The sequence below is a fragment of the Lepidothrix coronata genome, unplaced genomic scaffold (genome assembly GCF_001604755.1).
Source record: "Lepidothrix coronata isolate B3197 unplaced genomic scaffold, Lepidothrix_coronata-1.0 Scaffold68, whole genome shotgun sequence".
Lineage (NCBI taxonomy): Eukaryota > Metazoa > Chordata > Aves > Passeriformes > Pipridae > Lepidothrix > Lepidothrix coronata.
In genome coordinates, this window is record NW_016690248.1 from 839,870 (window position 1) to 858,597 (window position 18,728).

The window sequence follows — 18,728 nt, forward strand, 5'->3', positions numbered from 1 at the left end:
CTTCTTTTTTAATTACCTTCTACTGGTTCCATGTGTTGGAAAAGCTGCTCAAAAAGCATGAAGGATCCCATTTTGATTGAAGGGTTGTTGGGATAACTTGGATGTGGTGACTCTGAAGGAGTACTGTTGGTGAGGTTCAACAGAAGCCTGTCTCAGGATGTAATTACCAGAGCAGGTGTGCATGACGCTGGATCCTGAAACCAACTGCTTTACTCTTTTGCTAATTCTCAAGCTCAAAAGCACATCAAAGGTCAACAACTTGCTTGGTCCTCTTCTCAATTATGTCTCAGATCAGCCTGCCTAAACCCCAAGGTTGAATGTAAAAAACACTCTCAAAACAATAACAGAAATGAATATTCAAATATCTGCACAGTGAATATTCACCATCACACTTCACCAAGCATTTAAACTTTCAAGACTTACATATCTTCAGGATAGTTTTGGGGGGCAGGGAAAACCTCTGAGCTATTCTTATCCTGCAAGAGCATTTAAAGCAACTTCTCCTTACACTCATTAATTTTTAATACATTATTATGTGTATGTCCCTCTTCTCCTTTTAACAGCTTTTATTTTTATATCAGACAAGTAGTATGTTCAAAGTGCTTGCTTGCAATTCTATGTATGGAAATGAAATCATTGCTGCACATAGAAATTGTAAAGAACACGGATCACACAGTGTTTAGCAGACTGCAGCTGAATACAGAATTTTGACTGGCACATGGAAACCAGTCCACATGGGCATCTTCCAATTCCCAGTTAATTACTGGGAATTACTGCTGGCTTTGCTAAGTAGCACCCTGCAGCACTGGTCCCTTTCAAAGAGTTAGGAAGTTCACAGCTCATGTAACAATAGGCTGAGGTTGGTAAAGCAAAGCTCAGATCTTTTTCCCTAGTCAGAATTCTCTATTTAGAGGGATCTTTACTGAAATTTATATATGATTTAACCCACAGTGACTGGGGTCTTTAATCTAGAAGAGTGAGTGAGTGAGGTTTAGCAGCTGGCTACTTATTTATTATTTTATGTTACCTGGAAATGGACTCTGACTGAGAGAAAGTATATTGGTCATGTTTCAATCATAGAAAGGGTTGGGTTCGGAGGGACCTTAAAGATCATCTATTTCCAACCGCCCTGCCATGGGCAGGGACACCTTCCACTAGACCAGGTTGCTCAGAGGTCCATCCAACCTGGCCTTGAACACTTCCAGAGATGCAGCATCTTCAGCTTCTCTGGGCAACCTGTTCCAATGCCTCACCACCCTCATTAATGGCCATCTGTGTTAATAAAATTGTAAAATACAGTGTCAGAGGATTACCAACATAAGGTGCTGCAGCAGTAACCACTTGTGCAGGTTCACAAACGATCCTGCTAACAACTTAATCACAAGCTGTGCCAGATTATTTCTTAAAATGAGAGAAAAAAACAACCCTGTAAAATTTAGATTCAGACTTTTCAGTTGAGGGGCGAGGCTTCAAGCATTGGCCTTCAAACATCAAAGTAAGCGGCTGCAGGCTCACACTTTAGGCTGAGATATAGAAGGAAACAGGAAAGCAGAGTCCCCCAACCCTCCCCACCTCTTCCCAAGGCCAGGGCACCCTTTCCTTCCCGCAGTCCTGGCGGTTCCCACGGCGGGGACCGTGGGACAGGCTCGCAGGTGCAGGACCTGGTGGACACATACTGGGGGTGCGGGGACCGGACACCAACCTCCGTAAAATGCACGGCGGGTGTCACCGCCGGGGATCCTCCGGGACCCCGGGGTGCCGCAGGAACCCCACTGTGCTCTGTGTGGGGCTCGGGGCGCCATGAGACCCCCGAGAGGAAGAGCCTGGACCTCCCTCCTGCTCCCCTCAATTGCAGCCGGAGCCCCCAGCCGCATCTACCCGGCGGCGCGGACCCGCTCGGCTGCGGCACAAAGCCCCGAACTCCGCGGGAAGGGCGGCCCGTTCTAGGGCTCCGCCTTCGGCTCCTCCCCGGCGGCCGGGCCCGCGCCGAGGGAGCCGGAGCCGGCGCCGTGCAGCCCGCGGGGGGCGATGTGACTCGGGCGGCCGGGGTGCGGCGCGGGCTCGGAGGGGACGGAGAGCGAGACGCCGAGCCGGGGAAAGATGTGGCTGAAGCCCGAGGAGGTGCTGCTGAAGAACGCCCTCAAGCTGTGGGTCACTCAGAAGAGCAGCGGCTACTTCATCCTGCAGCGGCGTCGGGGCCACGGAGACGGCGGTGGCCGCTTCACGGGTACCTGGTGGCGCGGGGGTCGGGGGGGCGCCCGGCCGGGCCGGGAGGCGGGTCCCCCCCGCATCTGCCCCTCCGGAGCTCGGCCGCGCGGGGGAGCCGCCGGCGGGTCGGGCTGGGGGAGCCAGGAGCGGCCTCTTTGTTCGGCACGGCACGGCACGGCACGGCACGGCACGGCACGGCACGGCACGGCTGGCCTCGGCTCCGCTCGGCGATAGCGCGGAGAGGGCGGGGGCGCCGCGGGTCCCCGGCCGCGGGCGGTGCGCAGGCTGCCGCCGGCCGGGCAGTATGGGCGGCCCCGGCTCTCCCCGAGTTGCCTGGGGAGCAGCTTCGCCCTTTCGTAGCCTTGAGCGGCGCTGAAGCCACTTTTATTGTTACTTCCCCGCGCTCCTCTCCCGACGGTTTCTTCAGCGTGACTAAGGGCGGCCAGGGAGCGAGTCAGGAGGAGCCGCGGCGGTGCCTGCGGCCGCAGCAGACGGCTGGGGAGCGCCGTCGGGGGCTGGGCGGGGGTCCCGGGGGACGGCGGCGGGAGGTGGAGGGATGCCGGGGGCTGTCGGTGGCACCGCGTTCGGCTGTGCCACCCGTGCTCCCCCCCCGGACCGGCCGCGACCTGCGGCTCGCCTGCCCTTTCGATAACGAGAGCTGTATAAATACGTATAGGACTCTTGGCTTTTGGACGGTACATGACATTACGGGGAAGGGGTTGTTAATTCAGTGTTGTGGAAAAGTGGATTGCCACTTTTTTTTTGCGTTAATTATACTACGGCTTATGTGGCTGTAAATCAGGCACGTTGTATCCATGTGGCACTCCAGGTACGTGTAGTGAGGGATATATTCGGAGAAGAAGGATCACGCTGTACTCTCGCAACAGTATGGATCCGTGAATAATTCCGGCGAGAACGCTGCGTTAGGCTGCATTGACGTTGTAGAGTGAGGAATTCGGGCCAAACTTTTGATTCAAAGACATCAGCAGCTGAATTCAAACAAACAGTGCTTTGGAGAAACAATATAGTTTAACAATGTAGTTCTTACTTAAAAGCAGTTGAGGCTGTTTTGTACCTTACCAAAATGAGAATTTTTAATGGTGTCTTATGTATTTGAAAGGATGGTCAGGTATTTTCAGAGTCAGTGTTTTCTACGGTGTTTAAGAAATTGCATTACCACGTTTGATATTTATTTTATTAAAACCTTTTGTTCCTGAACCCTTGACCCTTGCCATTGCATAATACTGCTTTCTGCAATTTTTTTATTTTTTTTTTAATCAGAACTTATCCTCCTGTCTTTCATAAAGTGCACAAAACTTAACTGTGGCTTGGTAGGTCCCATGCTATCCATGTATTACTAATGAAATGGAAGTTTTCCCAGCGTGTTAAATGCTTACCCTCAGTGTTTTCCCCTGCCCCCTGTATGGAAGTCATACTACTCTTCTGTGACAGTAGGGACGATGTGGATTAATTTTCGGAGTTAAAAATAGCTATTTACAGCTGCTTGATTTATGTCCAGGACAATCATGAGGTTCAGTTTCACAAATGTTAATGCCTCGTGCCTGAGCTTTTCACTATAGAAATTTGCAAGCTTAAACCAAACAAACTGCTTTTCTCTCTGGTTAAGTTTTATGTGAATCATCTTACTGAATCTACATTGCATAGGCTTGCTCAAATCTCTTTTGGCTGGCTAGGGAAAGCTGCTCGGGTCTCACACATTTTGCAAGGGAACTGTAGATTCTGACAGTCTCTTAAACCATTTGGAAATGTTTGTATTTAAAAGGGCTTAGAAATTTGAGTCCTACAACCAAAATGCAAGAGTTATGGAGCATTAAGCCTAGCTGGAGTTAGACAGATAGTGTAATTTTTTTTCACAGTTTTCACTTGGAATGAACAAAATGGAGACCTGTACTGAGAAACAGCTGGGCTTTGCTGGTAACTGTTTGCTTTCAGTGCAAAGCTTACCTCCTGATTCTTGCTTTACATGACTATAGAGACAATTTGTTAGTACCTGTCATTTCCAAACTGGCAGATACAAAGGGCAGTAAAGCACTGCTGTATTTCAGAGGATGGTCTGTGGAGCAGTAGAGCCAAAAGTTATGTTTGTTTCACTGGGGAAACAAAGCTTAAATGAGAGCAGTATCCATGTCTGTTTTCTCTTCCCTTTAATGACATAAGCCCTGGCCAATTGCAGTTAAATTTGATGAAAAGGTGGAAGTTTCAAAGATGTGAAGATCCTGTACGTGAAGGCAGGTGCCATGGTAAAAGAGAATCTCATAACTCCTATGGTGAGGAGGAGGCTGTGTATCCTCAGGCCGTGTTAGACCCATGTGGGATCAGAAGAACAAAATCCCCAGAAGACTAGATTTCATAAGAGTGTAGATGGGGCAGCAGACCACCTGAGATGTAATTTACTTTAAACAAGGTGGAAGGGTGCAACGCCTGAGCTGTCCTTGTGCGTGTTGCTGGAAAATGCTATTTGCACTGAGCCTATGAAGGGACATCTGTTTTATGGCCCAATTCTCATATTTACATGTCTCTTTTTCTTCTAGGACACCACTTCTTCCTTACCAAGGCATTTTGTCTTTTAGGTAAGAGTAGGTTAGCACAGCTGGAGGGTATATTTTATGTGGATTTAATTTCTGAAGGACGGACTAGAGAAGATCTCTTGCACAAATGCTTTTCTTCTGTATCTGTGTCTCTTCATGTACTGTGTTTTAGTCAGCCTCTGAGCAGATGTTTGTAAGTGAGAGACTGTATTTCCTACTGTTATTTAATTTGTGTCCTAAGGCAGTTACCAAATGCTCACTGGGCTTGCAAGCAGTTGGCACAAAAAATGATGGAGGCTGTATTTAACTCTTCCTTACCTGACCAGTGACATTTTGTGTTCTGTCTTCCCAAGAGAGATTCTTTTGCTCATAACTGTTTAGCTTGCCACTTCACCTGGATCTCTACTTGACAGCTCTGTTAGGAAGGAAAATGATAATGTTTTAGAAATACTTTACAAAACATGAATTATTTTTTAACTAATAACTAATTTAAAAACTATTTTTAAGTTATAGATTTAAAAAAAATTATTTAGCTCATCAGTTTCTGTTTGTTCTGGAGTTTTCTTAGCCTAATTGGAGAGCCTTTTAGTGATCCCTACAAAAAAGGCTTGTGATGTAGCTATGACTGACAGGTCAAAGTTAGTTGGATTACATATTTGCTAATATCTTTGGTTCTGGAGTTACTACATATTAAGGATAAGCTTGAGATGCCATTAGTCAAAAATACTGTCAAATGCCATATGGTAAATACTACAAGATGATTTAGTCTTTAAGTGGACCACTACTTTAATTTTTATTAGAGGATGTTGAAAGCTTCATGCACTTTTCTGTTTGATTAGATTAGTTTTGTGCATTTTGACAGCAAAACTGCTTGTTCTGGGAGGTGTTGGGAGCAATTTCATCAAGAGTGGTGAACTGAGAGTAGTTTTTCATTCTTACCAAGCAGCTAGTGTTGCAGTTGCTGTTTATACAGTGCTTCATATTGCACACTCTTAGCATATAAAACCGCTCTCAGGATTCTTTTAAACACTTGTGAATCCTCCCTTTTATAAATGAGATTAAGTAAGACTTTAATATGAACTCTTATTTCAAGTAGCTTTTTGTCTTGTTGAGATACAGTGCTGCTTAAACTTCATGCTTGAAGCAGATCAGTAAAAGATTATGTTTTGTTCTTGTTTTATCCATGTTTTTAATTTAGTTATGATATCTTGCCCTACTATTTTTCCAGCCTCCATTTTCAGCTCAGGGCACTTTCCAAACTGGATATGGTCTTACATTGTTTGCAAATCGCAGAGGATGAACATTTTGAAAGGAAATTCATTTCTTCTTCTGCTCATATAAACCTTTACGGTTCACAACTCTAAATGTAAGATAATACACTGGAAAAAAGAAGCATCTTCTGTATGTGAATCTGAACCTTATTATTACTTTAGTAAAAACAAATGTGGTGGGAATGACAAATAGACTTCCATGAGCTATATGTCAGCAATTGAAATAAAGTCCCATTTTAGGATTTAATTTTTTCTTTTAAATAAAATTCTTGCAGGGTGATAGCTTTCAGCTGATCTACAGAGTACCTCTTGGTTGTGAATGGAGATTTGACTAGTTATGTGATAAGACCTTTCTTTCTTATTTTCCATTTGCCTGGATTTTAATTTTTTTAATGCATACAGAAAATTGGCTGTTGGTAAGCTCTGTGTCTTTTTCCTGGAAATTAAAAAAGCAAAATATCTTTTGCTGCTCTTTCATACTGTTCTGTTCAAGCGGTCCTGTAACCATTGTTAATACCTCAACTTTTAGTAGCCCTGTGCACCTCCCAAGGTGTGAAGTAAATAATTTTTATAACAGAGTCAATTTCAGGGAAGGGAAGCAAGGGGACCACAGTGGTTGAGGATTCTTTCAACTCAGACAGGGAATCCATTTAGATGGTCCCTGTTCATTACAGGGAGAGGGGCAAAAATACCATGAAGACTTGGATTTTTACTAAAGAAAGCAAATAATTTTTTTTTTCCTTCTGGAGAGCGGGAAGGCAAAATGAATAGCATATTCTTAGAATCATATTAAAAGATGCATCCCAATACAGTCTTCAAAACAGCTTGTCTTTTTGTCTTAGAATATGTTCAGGATACCAAAACAAGTTATGGATGGATAAATGCTCAACCTGAGTGCTGATGGGAAAAAAACCATCCAAACAAAACACTTTTATTTCAAATGCAGCAGTTTGAGGAGAGGAAGATGCCACAATACTGATATTAATAAAGGATATTGGTATGCTCACTATCTGCATTTGTGTTTTGTTTTCTTAAAGAACAGCTCTCTGAAGCCTTGCACAGGAGAGAGAGAAATCTGCATACTTTATTAAAAGCTTGGACTCTTGTCAGAATGTTATCTAGCCTTGCCCACAACTGGAATTTAGATGGGCAGGTTTTTTTCCCCCTTTTTAATCTCTTTATTTTACTGAAACATTTTTTTAAGGAGCGTGCATACTTGTAAGTTCTTTCCTAAGAGGGTGGCTTCTTTGTTACAGTGTTTGAGCTGGAAGGAAGGATAGGAGCAGGGGGCCAGGCTACTACCTGCAAAACTGGGCACTCAGATTCCTGACCCCTCTGCCTCCTTGATCTCTGTGTGCTTCTCTGGCCCCCTCTGCTTGGCTTTCTGGGGTGTTTCCTAATCCTAAGGCACAGATGGGGAAGGTGAAATGCAGATGCTTGTGTTGAAATATTACCATTGTGTTAAATGCTAATATTAAAGGTGAAGGAAGTACCTTTGGTTCAAAAGGAGGGACTGTGGGGTTGTGTCTGCTTAGCGATTGACCACCAACTTGTGCAAGACTAATCCAGTAAACAGCTATGGTGTCTCTTTATTTTCATGCTGTGGAGGCCAAGTGGCACAGGAAAAGGCAGGAGAATCATAGAACATGGGGACTGGAAGGGACCTTAGAGGACCATCTAGTTCCAACTCCCCTGCCATGTGGCAGGGTCACCTTCCACTAGACCACGATGCTTAAAGCCCCATCCAGCCTGGCCTTCAACACTTCAAGAGATGGGGCATCCCCAACTTCTGGGCAATGTGTTTCAGTGTCTCACTCCCCTCATAGGAAAAAATGTCTTCTCTGTAAAATAATTAAGAATGTCTGTGGTGGAGAGTTTAGGTAGCACTAGTTCGGTCTGTTCAGTGTTATTTACAGCACACACCAGAAAAAGCGAAAGACTTTTTTATATTGCCCCAATTAGTGCCCTGTGTTTGAATAATGTACAGGGTTGCAGCAGCAGCTTGTATATCCCATCTTCTTGTCCATTTTCAGGTGGAAAACAGTTTCAGGTATTTTCACTTGTAATGTGAGAATCAAAGCATTTGGCTCAGTGGCCTTCAGGGCTATAAAAATAGGCTTGGCGTGACATGGACTGATGGCAGAGGACTGAGATAAGCAGCTGTGAGTGCTCTGCCATGGCAGCATTCCCGCCTGGGGAAGCAGCCCACGGGGAAGCAGGGCTGAGGAGAAATAACCAGTGCCCCAGGGCAGTGATGCCATTTCCACCATGCCAGGAGAGAGGGTGTATGGTCTTTCCCTCTCTAGGTGGTGGTCCAGTGCAAGAGCTCAGCATCACATCCAGGAACATGTCCACCTTCCCTGGAGCACTGGGACCTAGGAATAATAATGAAGTAATTTGTTACCGTTACATGCCAGATTTAAAGAAGTCCCAGCTCAGCAGAAACCAATTTACCTAGTGGCAGTGTTTGATCTAGCAAAGCCTGCCTTGGAAGTATTGTAAGAGTTTGGATGTTGAGTATTTCTCTGGGTGAATAAATGCTTGGAGCATTAGGTCTTTATGCTGAAATCTAATGTCTGTGCTTATCTTTGAGTGTGGTGAACCCTTATCATTACAAAGGAAACACAGCCTTCCTACAGCTGTTGGAGGAGTCCTTCTTCATCTTTTTTTGTATTACTTACTCAAATATGTTCTGCAGCTTTTTTTCTGGTGGTAGAAGCATAATAAGAAATACTTTCTAATGGGTGCTGTATTGTATCAAAACCTTTTGATATAATTTTGCAAATGAAGACAGCGTGGCTGTTGTAAAGCCAAGATGGTGTTCCTGTCCATCAAAAACATATACTTTAGGGAGGCCTGAGTGAAAGTAACAACCTGCTTGACATCTGAGTTTGGAACTTTTAGAGAAATCAAATCAAGGTAGTATGAAAGGTGTCCCCAAACATTTATGCTGGGGGCCACCACTGGCAAACAGTAGCTTTGTGCCCACTGTCCTGGGCCATATCCTGAGTTGCAGCTCAAAAATCTCCACCTTAGCCTATAATGCTTAGTGCCTTTGGGATGTGTGGCACTCTCTGGCTGGGCTGTAAGAGGAGGCAGCAGTGGATCCTCAGTGCATCTCAGCTATGGGTCTTGCCTTGGACCACCCATGGGGTTGTGGTCACTGGTTAGGGCTCCTGCATGTTAAGGTGGTTGAGGCCCAGTGGGAGTCAGCTTCATAACCCCCCCCATCTCTCTTGCAGCAAGGACATTGGTCCTAGAGAGAGCTTCTAAGATGCATTGCAGAGCCAGGCATCAGTCCCTGCTCTTTGGTGCTGTCCCAGGAATGCCCTTTTGTCAGGCTGAGCTTATCCTGGTTGGTGTGAAAAGCAGCTTTCTGCTCCATCAGCTGGAGCACAGGGATGGCAGGGACTAGGGAATGGGTACATCCATGTTTTCCTCCCTGTGTTCTGCCTGATGGTGGGCTCTTCCAGTTTGCTTACCTCCTCTAGTGTCGCTAATTGCTGCCCACCATGGCTATTGTGAGACTAGTTGTTTGCAAATCATTGCGGGATAGAGGAAGCTATGTGAAGAAGTGTAATTAGGATTCAGGGTATGGAGTGCCTTCTGCCTCAAAAAGCCGAGATTAATTCTGCTTTATTGAAGCTGTTAGTTCAATTTCACTGTCCTTAAAAAAACCCCGACTTTATTTTTATGATTGTCTGAATTGTTTGATTTGCTCTTTTCTCCCAATTCATGTGCTTGAACAGCTTAGAGTGCTTCTTGCAGCGATTAACTCTCCTTACAAAACTGCAACCACTGGGAAGCAACCTGTGCTGTTAGCTTCTTCCTCTTCCTGGGAAGAGCTTTCTCATTTTGGATAAAGTATAGCTTTTGTCAGACAGCTGGGCTTATATTTCTTTCTGCCCCCAGCTTTCTGTGGTGGAGCAGATGTAGCAAGGCACAGTAAGCTCCCAAGGATGAAATGGAAGGCATACTTTCCACTTCATGACTTTTACTGGAGCGATAGCATGGAAGGATGCTGTGCTGTGACTGTAATCGTAAATGCTTCAATTTGGTGGTTTTGTCTCACAAAAATAACCTAGTCTGATTGAAAAAAAGAAAGAGGGGTATGACTATTTAAAACATGGCTTTGGCATGATATGAGTGAGTGTAACCACCAATTGCTCTTTTCCACGTCCCTGCAGAGCAGCCGGTCCTTCGCGACCACGTGGTGCCATCACTTTCCTATTTTGGAAGTACCAGGTGCCTGTGGCTGAGAGAAGCCTCAGCTTTGGAGTCACTAAGCATCTTGGCAGTCTGGTTTGCGTCCTTGTACGATGGTGGTCCTCTGCCTGTTTTCTTGGAAGGACTGGAATTGGGAAATACTTTTAAGTCAGGCCTTGTTGCACATCTGTCCTGCTGTGCTGGTCTCAGGTGCAATGGAAATCTCAAGTCTTTTTTTTTTTCCAAGTAGACTTAGGAGAAGTGAAAGGACAATTTTCTCTCTTCTTCGAACTTCTGCAGCGGTCAATTTGCTTGTACAGTGACTAAAGCTGTTGCCTAGGATGCTGGAGACACAGGCTGGACTCTGTCTTCTATGTCACCCCTTTGATTTTGGAAGGGGGGGTTTAAGTGCTTCATTTGGGAAGTTCAGGGCTATCGCAAATGGGTGGGAAGAGGTGCCCCTGTGTGCGCATCTGACCTGCTGTTCCTCAGATTTTAAAAGTGCCATCAGAATTTATTAACTAATTGCAGATACCACATATAATTGCTTCTTTGAACTACATTGGCTTTCACTCTCCACTTTGTAATGAATTTATGAGTTCATGTTAAACAAAAGATCCTGGCTGTGGTGATCAGATGTCTTATTTAAAAACAAAGTAAAACTGAAAGGGTAGCATTGCTGAGTGTTGTTGTACTTCAGGCTTCCTTGTCACTTAGGCTTAGATTTAACTCTTCTTTTTTTTTATTTTTTTCTTCCCCCACCGGCCCTCCCAGGAAAAAAAAAAAAAAGGCAATGGCACCTTTGGCCTTTTGTCTTTTCATTTTATTTTTTGGTAGGATTTTATTAACTTATTGGTCCCAGACTTCTAAGTGATCAGTTCAAGTTCCTCTGCCTTACAGCTGCCAAAGTGACCACCCCTTTTATGGGAAGGCATTTGAGTAGTTCTCAAAAATTTCCCTTTAAGGCCTTTAGAATATGATGGAGGTAAGTAGAAATCATCTTGCTGTATGTAGAGGGTATCTTAGACTGCCTCTTGAATGTTATCCTAAAAGATGGAAATGATAGATAGTTTTTTGGCCCAAGTTTTTAGTTTGAGTTCAGCTTTAATCACCCTCTGCCCAGAATCTTGGAAGTTTGAAAGGATTTTTGAAATACCATGTAGATAATTAACAACGATTTGGAAAAGGAGCCTGCATTCTTTAGTTTGAAAGATATGGTATGTCTAGTAGAAGTTGGTGTTAACTTACTGTAAACATGTTCCTGTTCCTAGATTAGTTATGAACAGGACACAAGATAAGTTGTAATGGGATTTTTTATCTTTCTGTGGGGTATAAGGAAACATGTCTTCAAAGATGAAGAGTGGTGCACTTGTGATAGTTCATTTGAGAACCTGATCCTTATAATCCTTGCTTTGTGTGTATGTGTGTGAAGAAATTCTCTACAAGTTCATGCTGCACAATGTCCTGTTTGTGTCCTACTTGGTTACAGGTTGACCTCTGTAAAGGGGAGACAGTCCCTACCTGTTGTAGAATTTGAAATGGTTCCTTGGTAATTTTTATACTCCAGTTTATTTGCTTTATTTTATCCACAATGTGCATGTACACTTGATAGAAATGGATTTGCAATTGGAAGTACAACAGTCTTGTTTTACTTGGAGGTATCCAGTTTCCAGTATTCAAGCAACAAAATATGCATGAAAGTAGATGTTTCAGTGAAATAAGAACTACCAAGTAAAGTGTGGGTTTTGTAGTGAGTTTTCCAGATGTGTTTTATAAACTTTCTAAAAAAGTACAGGTAGGTGTTGCCCTACCAGAAACCCAGGTTCCAGCTAAAGATTTGTTGAGGAAAAGCATATAATTTCAGTAGAAAAGGGTCTTTTTCCACTTCTCCTGTCTTTTCCTCCATATTTGTCAAAAGTGTACATACTACACTGGACATTTGCATGTGACTTTTAGCCTGGAAATAGTCTTTTTTGCATGAAGAAACTTGTACCTTTTGAGGAACCTGCAATGTTCTGTCAGTGGTCTGTAGTGGAAGGCTATCTAAACCTACGTCTGCAGCTTTCCTTAGTACAGTTACTGTATGGTTAATTTGTTTTCCTGAAATACTTCTGAGTCTTGGGAGGGGAGGTCAAAAAGCGGACAAGAAGTTGGTGAAGTGGCTCGTAAAAGGGGAAGAGGTACTCTGAATTTTACATTCCTCCCAAAAGTCTTGTCCCATATAGAGTAAAAATAAAAAAGCAGTGGGAGTTTTGGGAAGAAAACCTGTGTAGCAATTCTTCTGCCTTTTCCCCTTCTGCTTCTGTTTCCTTTCACTTTTTACTATCCTGTAGTATAAAGGGTTTTGCTGTTGCCTGTGATGCAGAAGAGGTCTGCATCATCCTGACCGAAGGCAAGCTGATGCATGAACATGTGGGCCAGAGACCCTTTATATCATTTATATGTACTTGCAAGACAGAGACCCTTTTATTTTATAAACAGATTCACTTTTATAAAAGACCCTTCCATGGAACAAACTGTTAGGACATATTATTACAACGGTGCTTGCTCACAAGCTCGGTATTTTTCAAAGCAGATTTCAAAATCAGCATACTGCATAAAGTTTCTTGGTTTTTTGTTTGTTTAGGGATTTTTAGGTTGTTTATTTTCTGATGTTATGTTACCCCAAATGAGTATGAGGCAACTTGCACTGGAAAAATTTTGCCTGTAGTTTTTGTGATTTTCATGCTACGACAGTTTCAACTAAATGATCGTGTTAGGCTTGAGTGTATATATTAATTTTGACTCCTTTTCATGCTCCTGCAAATGCACTCTTAGTAATTCCCTTTTCCCCTGTTCTCTGCCTCTGTCAGTCTCTTCTTTATTTTTGGACGAGACCAAAACATGGGGATGGGACCCACTCTTTGTGCTTGCTCAACTTCAGCAGTGCTTGCTTTTATTTTCCCCTACTACCCCTTATGTTCCCTCTGGAGCAACCCCACCACAGAACTTTCTGGCAGAGGTGAGACGTGACAGGACCCCCTGTCAGCCACAGCAATGGCTTGGATTGATTTAGGTGTGGGGTTCCTGAACCCTTGCAAAGCCTTTGTAGTGGAGCCAGCCCATACTCTTTTCTTTTTTTTTCTCTTTGATTCTTAGTTCTGGCTCCTGTTTGTCATCTTTAGTTAATATTTTAGCTATGGGAGTTAATATTTTAGACAAGGGAGGTGATTATTTCTTTGTACAGTCAAAGGAGGAATGGGTTTCTTTTTGATAGTTTGTAAGCAAAATGGAAATTGTAAGCAGAAGTAAACAGTGAGAAGAGGAATTGGTATTTCTGGTCTGTTATTCAGGAAGAGAAAAAGGAATTAATTTTGCACAGACTAAGAAGTAAACCAAAATTTTGCAGCTACTTCTGTGCTTTCATATGTTTTTCCATGGTTTCTGAAAAAAAAAAAGTATTTAACAAATTAGATGTTCTTTAAGTGTTCTCTAGGAATTTTGGTAGCATTTGCTGTTTACTGACTTTTTTCCGGCTTTAGTGAAATGAAAGGAAATCTTTCTCCTAGGTCTGTCATCAGGAAAAAACGTGCACAGCGCTTCGTAAGTTTCTTCTTCTTTTTCTTTCTTGTGGCGGATCAAGTTGTTTGAAAGTTAAACCATATTTTTGTCTCTACATCATTTGATGCTCTCTTACTGGCTTTAATCCAGCTGTTTTTAAGACTGCACACCGAAGTTGGTGTTTTGATTTCTGTCAGCACAGGTAATTTACTACCTTTTATACTAGGATGAATTTTTATGTCTTTTTCTTTTAATTACAGGACAACATTTAGCAATTTCAGCTATTTTATGTATTACTGGTCTCCAAATTCAGATCTCCATTTTAAATAGATGGGTGTAAAATCTAGTCACATATTTAGCTGAGAAGAAAACTGCTGGTGAAGTGTATTTCCCTGTACAGTTTTAAGACATATTTTGCCCAACTTCTGCTTGGCTTTGAAAACATCACCAACAGTGAGTGTGGATGCAAGGTCGCTCTCGGAGGGTTTTTGATGCTGTTCCATGTGAGCTTCTTACACCTTTAGGCCAGAAAGCGGTTACAACGCTATTTTGTTGTACTATACTCAAATTAATTAGCCATTGTTTGTGGTCCAAGTAGGAAGGCAATTAGGATGAGGACTTTATAGGTCTCCATGGTTTCCATTAATCGCTTAGGTGATGGACTGGAGAATGCCATTTTTAAAATGGCATGTGGTGCTAAGGGCTGGCAAACGTTTTGGAGGCTGAGAGTAGTTCCTTTTGTGTTGGGTTAATGTTGAAGGAACAAAAATACAACAGGTTGGAAAGATTACATGTGCTAAGGGAAGACATAGTATTGCAGAGAACTTCCTGGATACCCTAGTGACATAAGCACACATGGTAAAGCCATTACTCGCTAAGAGGTTGTGTCTCTGCAGGATGCACAGGGGAACTGAATATAAAGTTACTCCTGAATTGCTATTTGTAAGCACCATAAACCAAATCTGAGTTACTTTAATATGCAAATCATTCAGATGGCATTCAGATAACTTTTTCATGGATAGCTTGATTTTGCTTGCTTGAGGGAATGGGTAGCAAGAAAGGCCAGCAACTCCGGGTGACCTCCAGACTGGAAAGTCTTTTTTGGAGGCAGCAATTGCTCCAGTTCTTCAAAATGAGTTTGCCTGTATTGATATCAAGTGCTGATTTACAGTGGGATACTACCCCAAGCTCTCTTGGATACAGTGGCATGTATGCAAAGTCCAGGAAGTGACCTCCCATTCTGCTTGTGGCTGAGACTTCAGTAGCAGTGAGCATCAGGTCCAGTGTAGAGTGTCATGCTTAAAGATAAGCTGGAGAGATTCCAGTTTAAGCTTAAGAACAATGAACTTTTTGAAAAATATGACCCATAAGGAAGAGATGAGGTGATTGGGGTTTCTTTAGAAAAAGAGAAATCATTAAAGGATAGGAAACTATGATGATACTTTTTAATTATGTCAGGCATTAACATCAGAAGTGCCTGTGGCCAACTACTCTCCATGTTCCAGGGGAAGATTAGTTTTTAGCAGGAAAGTTTAAGATTTTGGTGGGTGGCTTGTTTGTTTGGGGTAGTTTTCATTTGGTTTGGTTTTTTCCTTGGTAAGAATACTTAATGAAAACAGCGGAAGAGGCTAGCTGGGGAAGTTGTTGCATCTTGGTTGTTGGAGGTTTTGAAGAACAGGTTAGACAAACACCACTTATGGCATAGGTGTATTTATCCAACTTCAGAGTGGGGCTGGAATGGTAACTTCTTAAGGTGCCCTCAGGTCTTTCCACTTTGATTCTGTGGTTATATACATATATAGGAGGCAAAACCTGAAGTGGAAAGAACTCTGTATGCTTTTGATCTTCTAATCTGCTTTGCCTTTTGCATTTTGAGCACCTATAAATCACAGCATAAAATTGGGGAAGAATCATTATCGTTACGTTCTGTGTTTTAATTTTACGTCTTCAGGTGTGAAATGACTTGTAGGCTACGGAAGTGAAAACTAGTGGTAATCCTCTTTTTCCCCATCTTTCTCTGCAGGTCGCTTGGTTGGTGCCCTGGACGCCGTGTTAGACTCTAACGCACGCGTCGCTCCATTTCGAATTTTACTGCAAGTTCCAGGCTCACAGGTTTACTCTGCCATTGCATGTGGTGAGTTATTGAACGGATCAGAAGTTTACTGGGCCATAGCTATTGGTGAGTCAAAGACAGAAAACCCCAAACTGATTCTGAGCATGGTCAGTGTCTGCATGTCCAGGATGCTCGAGGTAACCCCAGCTAGTTGCGTGTGTGTGGAAAGCTATTGCCTATAGCTTGTTTAACAACCAAATTAACTTCTGGTTAAAAACCCAGAAAGGACTTACGAAAAGGTGTTTCCTAGGAACATTAAATTTCTATAGAAAACTTGTGTAGCTAAGAATGTTTTGCTGTGTTAAGTTTTTATCTCTTGCAGAGCAGTAATAGGTCCCGTACAGCAAGAAACTTAGTTTAGGCTTTCACTGCTAAAGTGTTCTGCTTGCTTACTGTGAAATGTCTTAGCACACTTGGATATAATGAAACATAACTGGAACATTTGGAAGATGGTAGTGACTTAGGAGGTTGTTGCAGTGAGGAGTGTCTAATTGCCTGGTCTGTTGTGCACTAATCCCTTTTGCAGTGTTTCTGCAACCTCTGAAAGTTGAGCTCATCTTCAGGAAAGTGATGTCGACATGAGTGGCAGCAACCTTGCCATGGCACAGTAAAGGCCATCTGAATGCATTTGTTCCGTTCATCCTGTTCTTGCTAGGCCAATCTGCAGGGCTGTTCTTATCCCTTCTGTTCCTATCTATAAAATCCTCGCATTGAAATTTACAGCAGTTTTTCTTTGGGAATGGTTCAAAGCTGCGACCAGTGAGCTTTAGATTTGACATTAAGGAAGCATTTCTTTACTGAGAAAGTGGCTAAATCTGGAACAGGCTTCCTTCTGAGCCATGGTTGATGTCCCACTGAATCTCTTAGTGTTTAAGAGGAATTTGGACAATGTTGGTAATAACAGGCTTTAACTAACTTTTGGTCAACCCTGAAGTGGTCAGGCAGTTGGACTAGATGATTCCCAGAATTTCAAGGACAACAAGAAGAGCTTCTTCAAATAAATCAATAACAAAATGAAAACAAAGTATAATGTGGGCCCATTACTAAATGGAGGGGAGACCCTAGTAAGATACTAGTAATAGTAATAGAGGATGCAGAGGAGGCAGAGGTACTGAACATCTTTGTATTAGTCTTTGCTGACCAGTCCAGCTCTTGGGAATCTCTGACCCAGATGACCAGGGTAGAAGAATGTTGGAGGGAAGAATTCCCTCAGTCAAGGAGGATTGGGTTAGAGAACACCTTGGCAAACCTGACATTCACAGATCCATGGGTCCTGACAGGATGCATCCATGAGTGCTGAGAGAGCTGGTGAACATCATAGCGAGGCCACTCATGATCAACTTTGGAAGGTTGTGGTGATCAGGAGAGGTCCCTGAGGATTGGAAGAGACCCCGGTCTTCAAAAAGAGCAAGAAGGAGGACCCAGGGAACTACCAGCCAGTCAGCCTCAGCTCAATCCCTGGAAAGGTGATGGAGCACCTCATTCTGGAGGCCATCGCTGTCCACATGGAAGACAAGAAGGTGATCAGAAGTAGTCAGCATGGATTCACTAGAGGAAAATAATGCGTCACAGACCTAATTGCCTTCTATGATGAAAATCCCTCCTGGATGGATGAGGGGAGAGTGGTGGATATTTTCTGCCTGTACTTCAGCAAGGCTTTTGACCTTGTCTCTCACAACATCCTCATAGGCAAACTCCGGAGGTGTGGGCAGGATGAGCGGACAGTGAGCTGGGTTGAGAACTGGTTTAATGGCAGGTCCTAAAAGGTTATAATCAGTGGCACAGGGTCTAGTTAGAGACCTGTCACTAGTGGTGTCCCCCAGGGTTCAATACTGGGCCCAGTGTTTACCTTATTCATCAATAATTTGGTTGTGGAGGGGCAGATATCTCCTCAACAAGTTCACTGATGACACAAAGCTGGGAGGAGTGGCTGATACCCAGAGGGCCCTGCAGCCCTTCAGAAGGACCTTGACAGGTTGGAGAGATGAGCAGAGAAGAACTGTCTGAAATACAACAAAAGCAAGTGCAGGGTCTGCACCTGGGGAGGAATAACTCCAGGCTTGGGGGCTGACCTGCTGGAAATCAGCTCTTTGGAGAAGGACCTGGAGATCCTCGTGGACAACTAGCTGTTTATGAGCAAGCAATGTGCCCTTGGGGCCAAGAAGGCCAATGGTATCCTGAGGTGCATCAGGAAGAGCATTTCCAGAGGGTTGAGGGAGGTGATCCTGTCCCTCTACTCAGCCCTGTGAGGCCACATCTGGAGTGCTGTGTCCAGCTCTGGGCTCCTCAGGACAAGAGAGACATGGAGCTCCTGGAGTCAGTCCAGTGGAGAGCAATAAAGATGATAAGGGGACTGGAGCATCTCCTTTATGACGAAAGGCTGAGGAAACTGGATGTGTTCAGCCTTGAGAAGAGATGACTGAGAGGGGACTTCATCAATGTCTCTCAGTATCTGAAGGGAGGGTGTCAAGAGGATGCAATCAGGCTCTTCTCAGTGGTGCCACACAACAGGACAAGAGGCAGCAGGCAGAAACTGATGCACAGGAAGTTTCACTGGAATATGAGGAAAAACTTCTTTACTGTGGAGGTGACTGAGCACTGGAAGAGATTGCCCAGAGAGGCTGTGGAGTCTCCCTCACTGGAAATATTCAAGAACTGTCGAGCAGGGAGGTTGGACCAGATGACCCACTGTGATCTCTTCCAACCTGACCCATTCAGTGATTGTTGTAGATCCCTTCCAACTGAAAACTATTCTATTCTATTCTATTCTATTCTATTCTATTCTATTCTATTCTATTCTATTCTATTCTATTCTATTCTATTCTATTCTATTCTATTCTA

At 43.5% G+C, this 18,728-nt stretch overlaps 1 protein-coding gene across 4 annotated transcripts in view; it reads left to right on the forward strand.

The window, feature by feature from the left end:
- Positions 1 to 2,051: 2,051 nt before the first annotated feature.
- The window catches only part of TBC1D8 (TBC1 domain family member 8), a 51,552-nt gene continuing 34,875 nt past the window's right edge, over positions 2,052 to 18,728 (forward strand). Inside the window, exons 1-2 of one of the 4 annotated variants that reach the window (XM_017818435.1) lie at positions 2,052 to 2,227; positions 15,798 to 15,953. In XM_017818435.1, the coding sequence (XP_017673924.1) occupies positions 2,101 to 2,227; positions 15,798 to 15,953 (283 nt within the window). In that variant the 5' untranslated portion in view covers positions 2,052 to 2,100. Of the gene's footprint in view, positions 2,228 to 4,726; positions 4,800 to 15,797; positions 15,954 to 18,728 lie in introns of those variants that run through there. The other 3 variants (XM_017818432.1, XM_017818433.1, XM_017818434.1) reach the window with 3 other exon arrangements.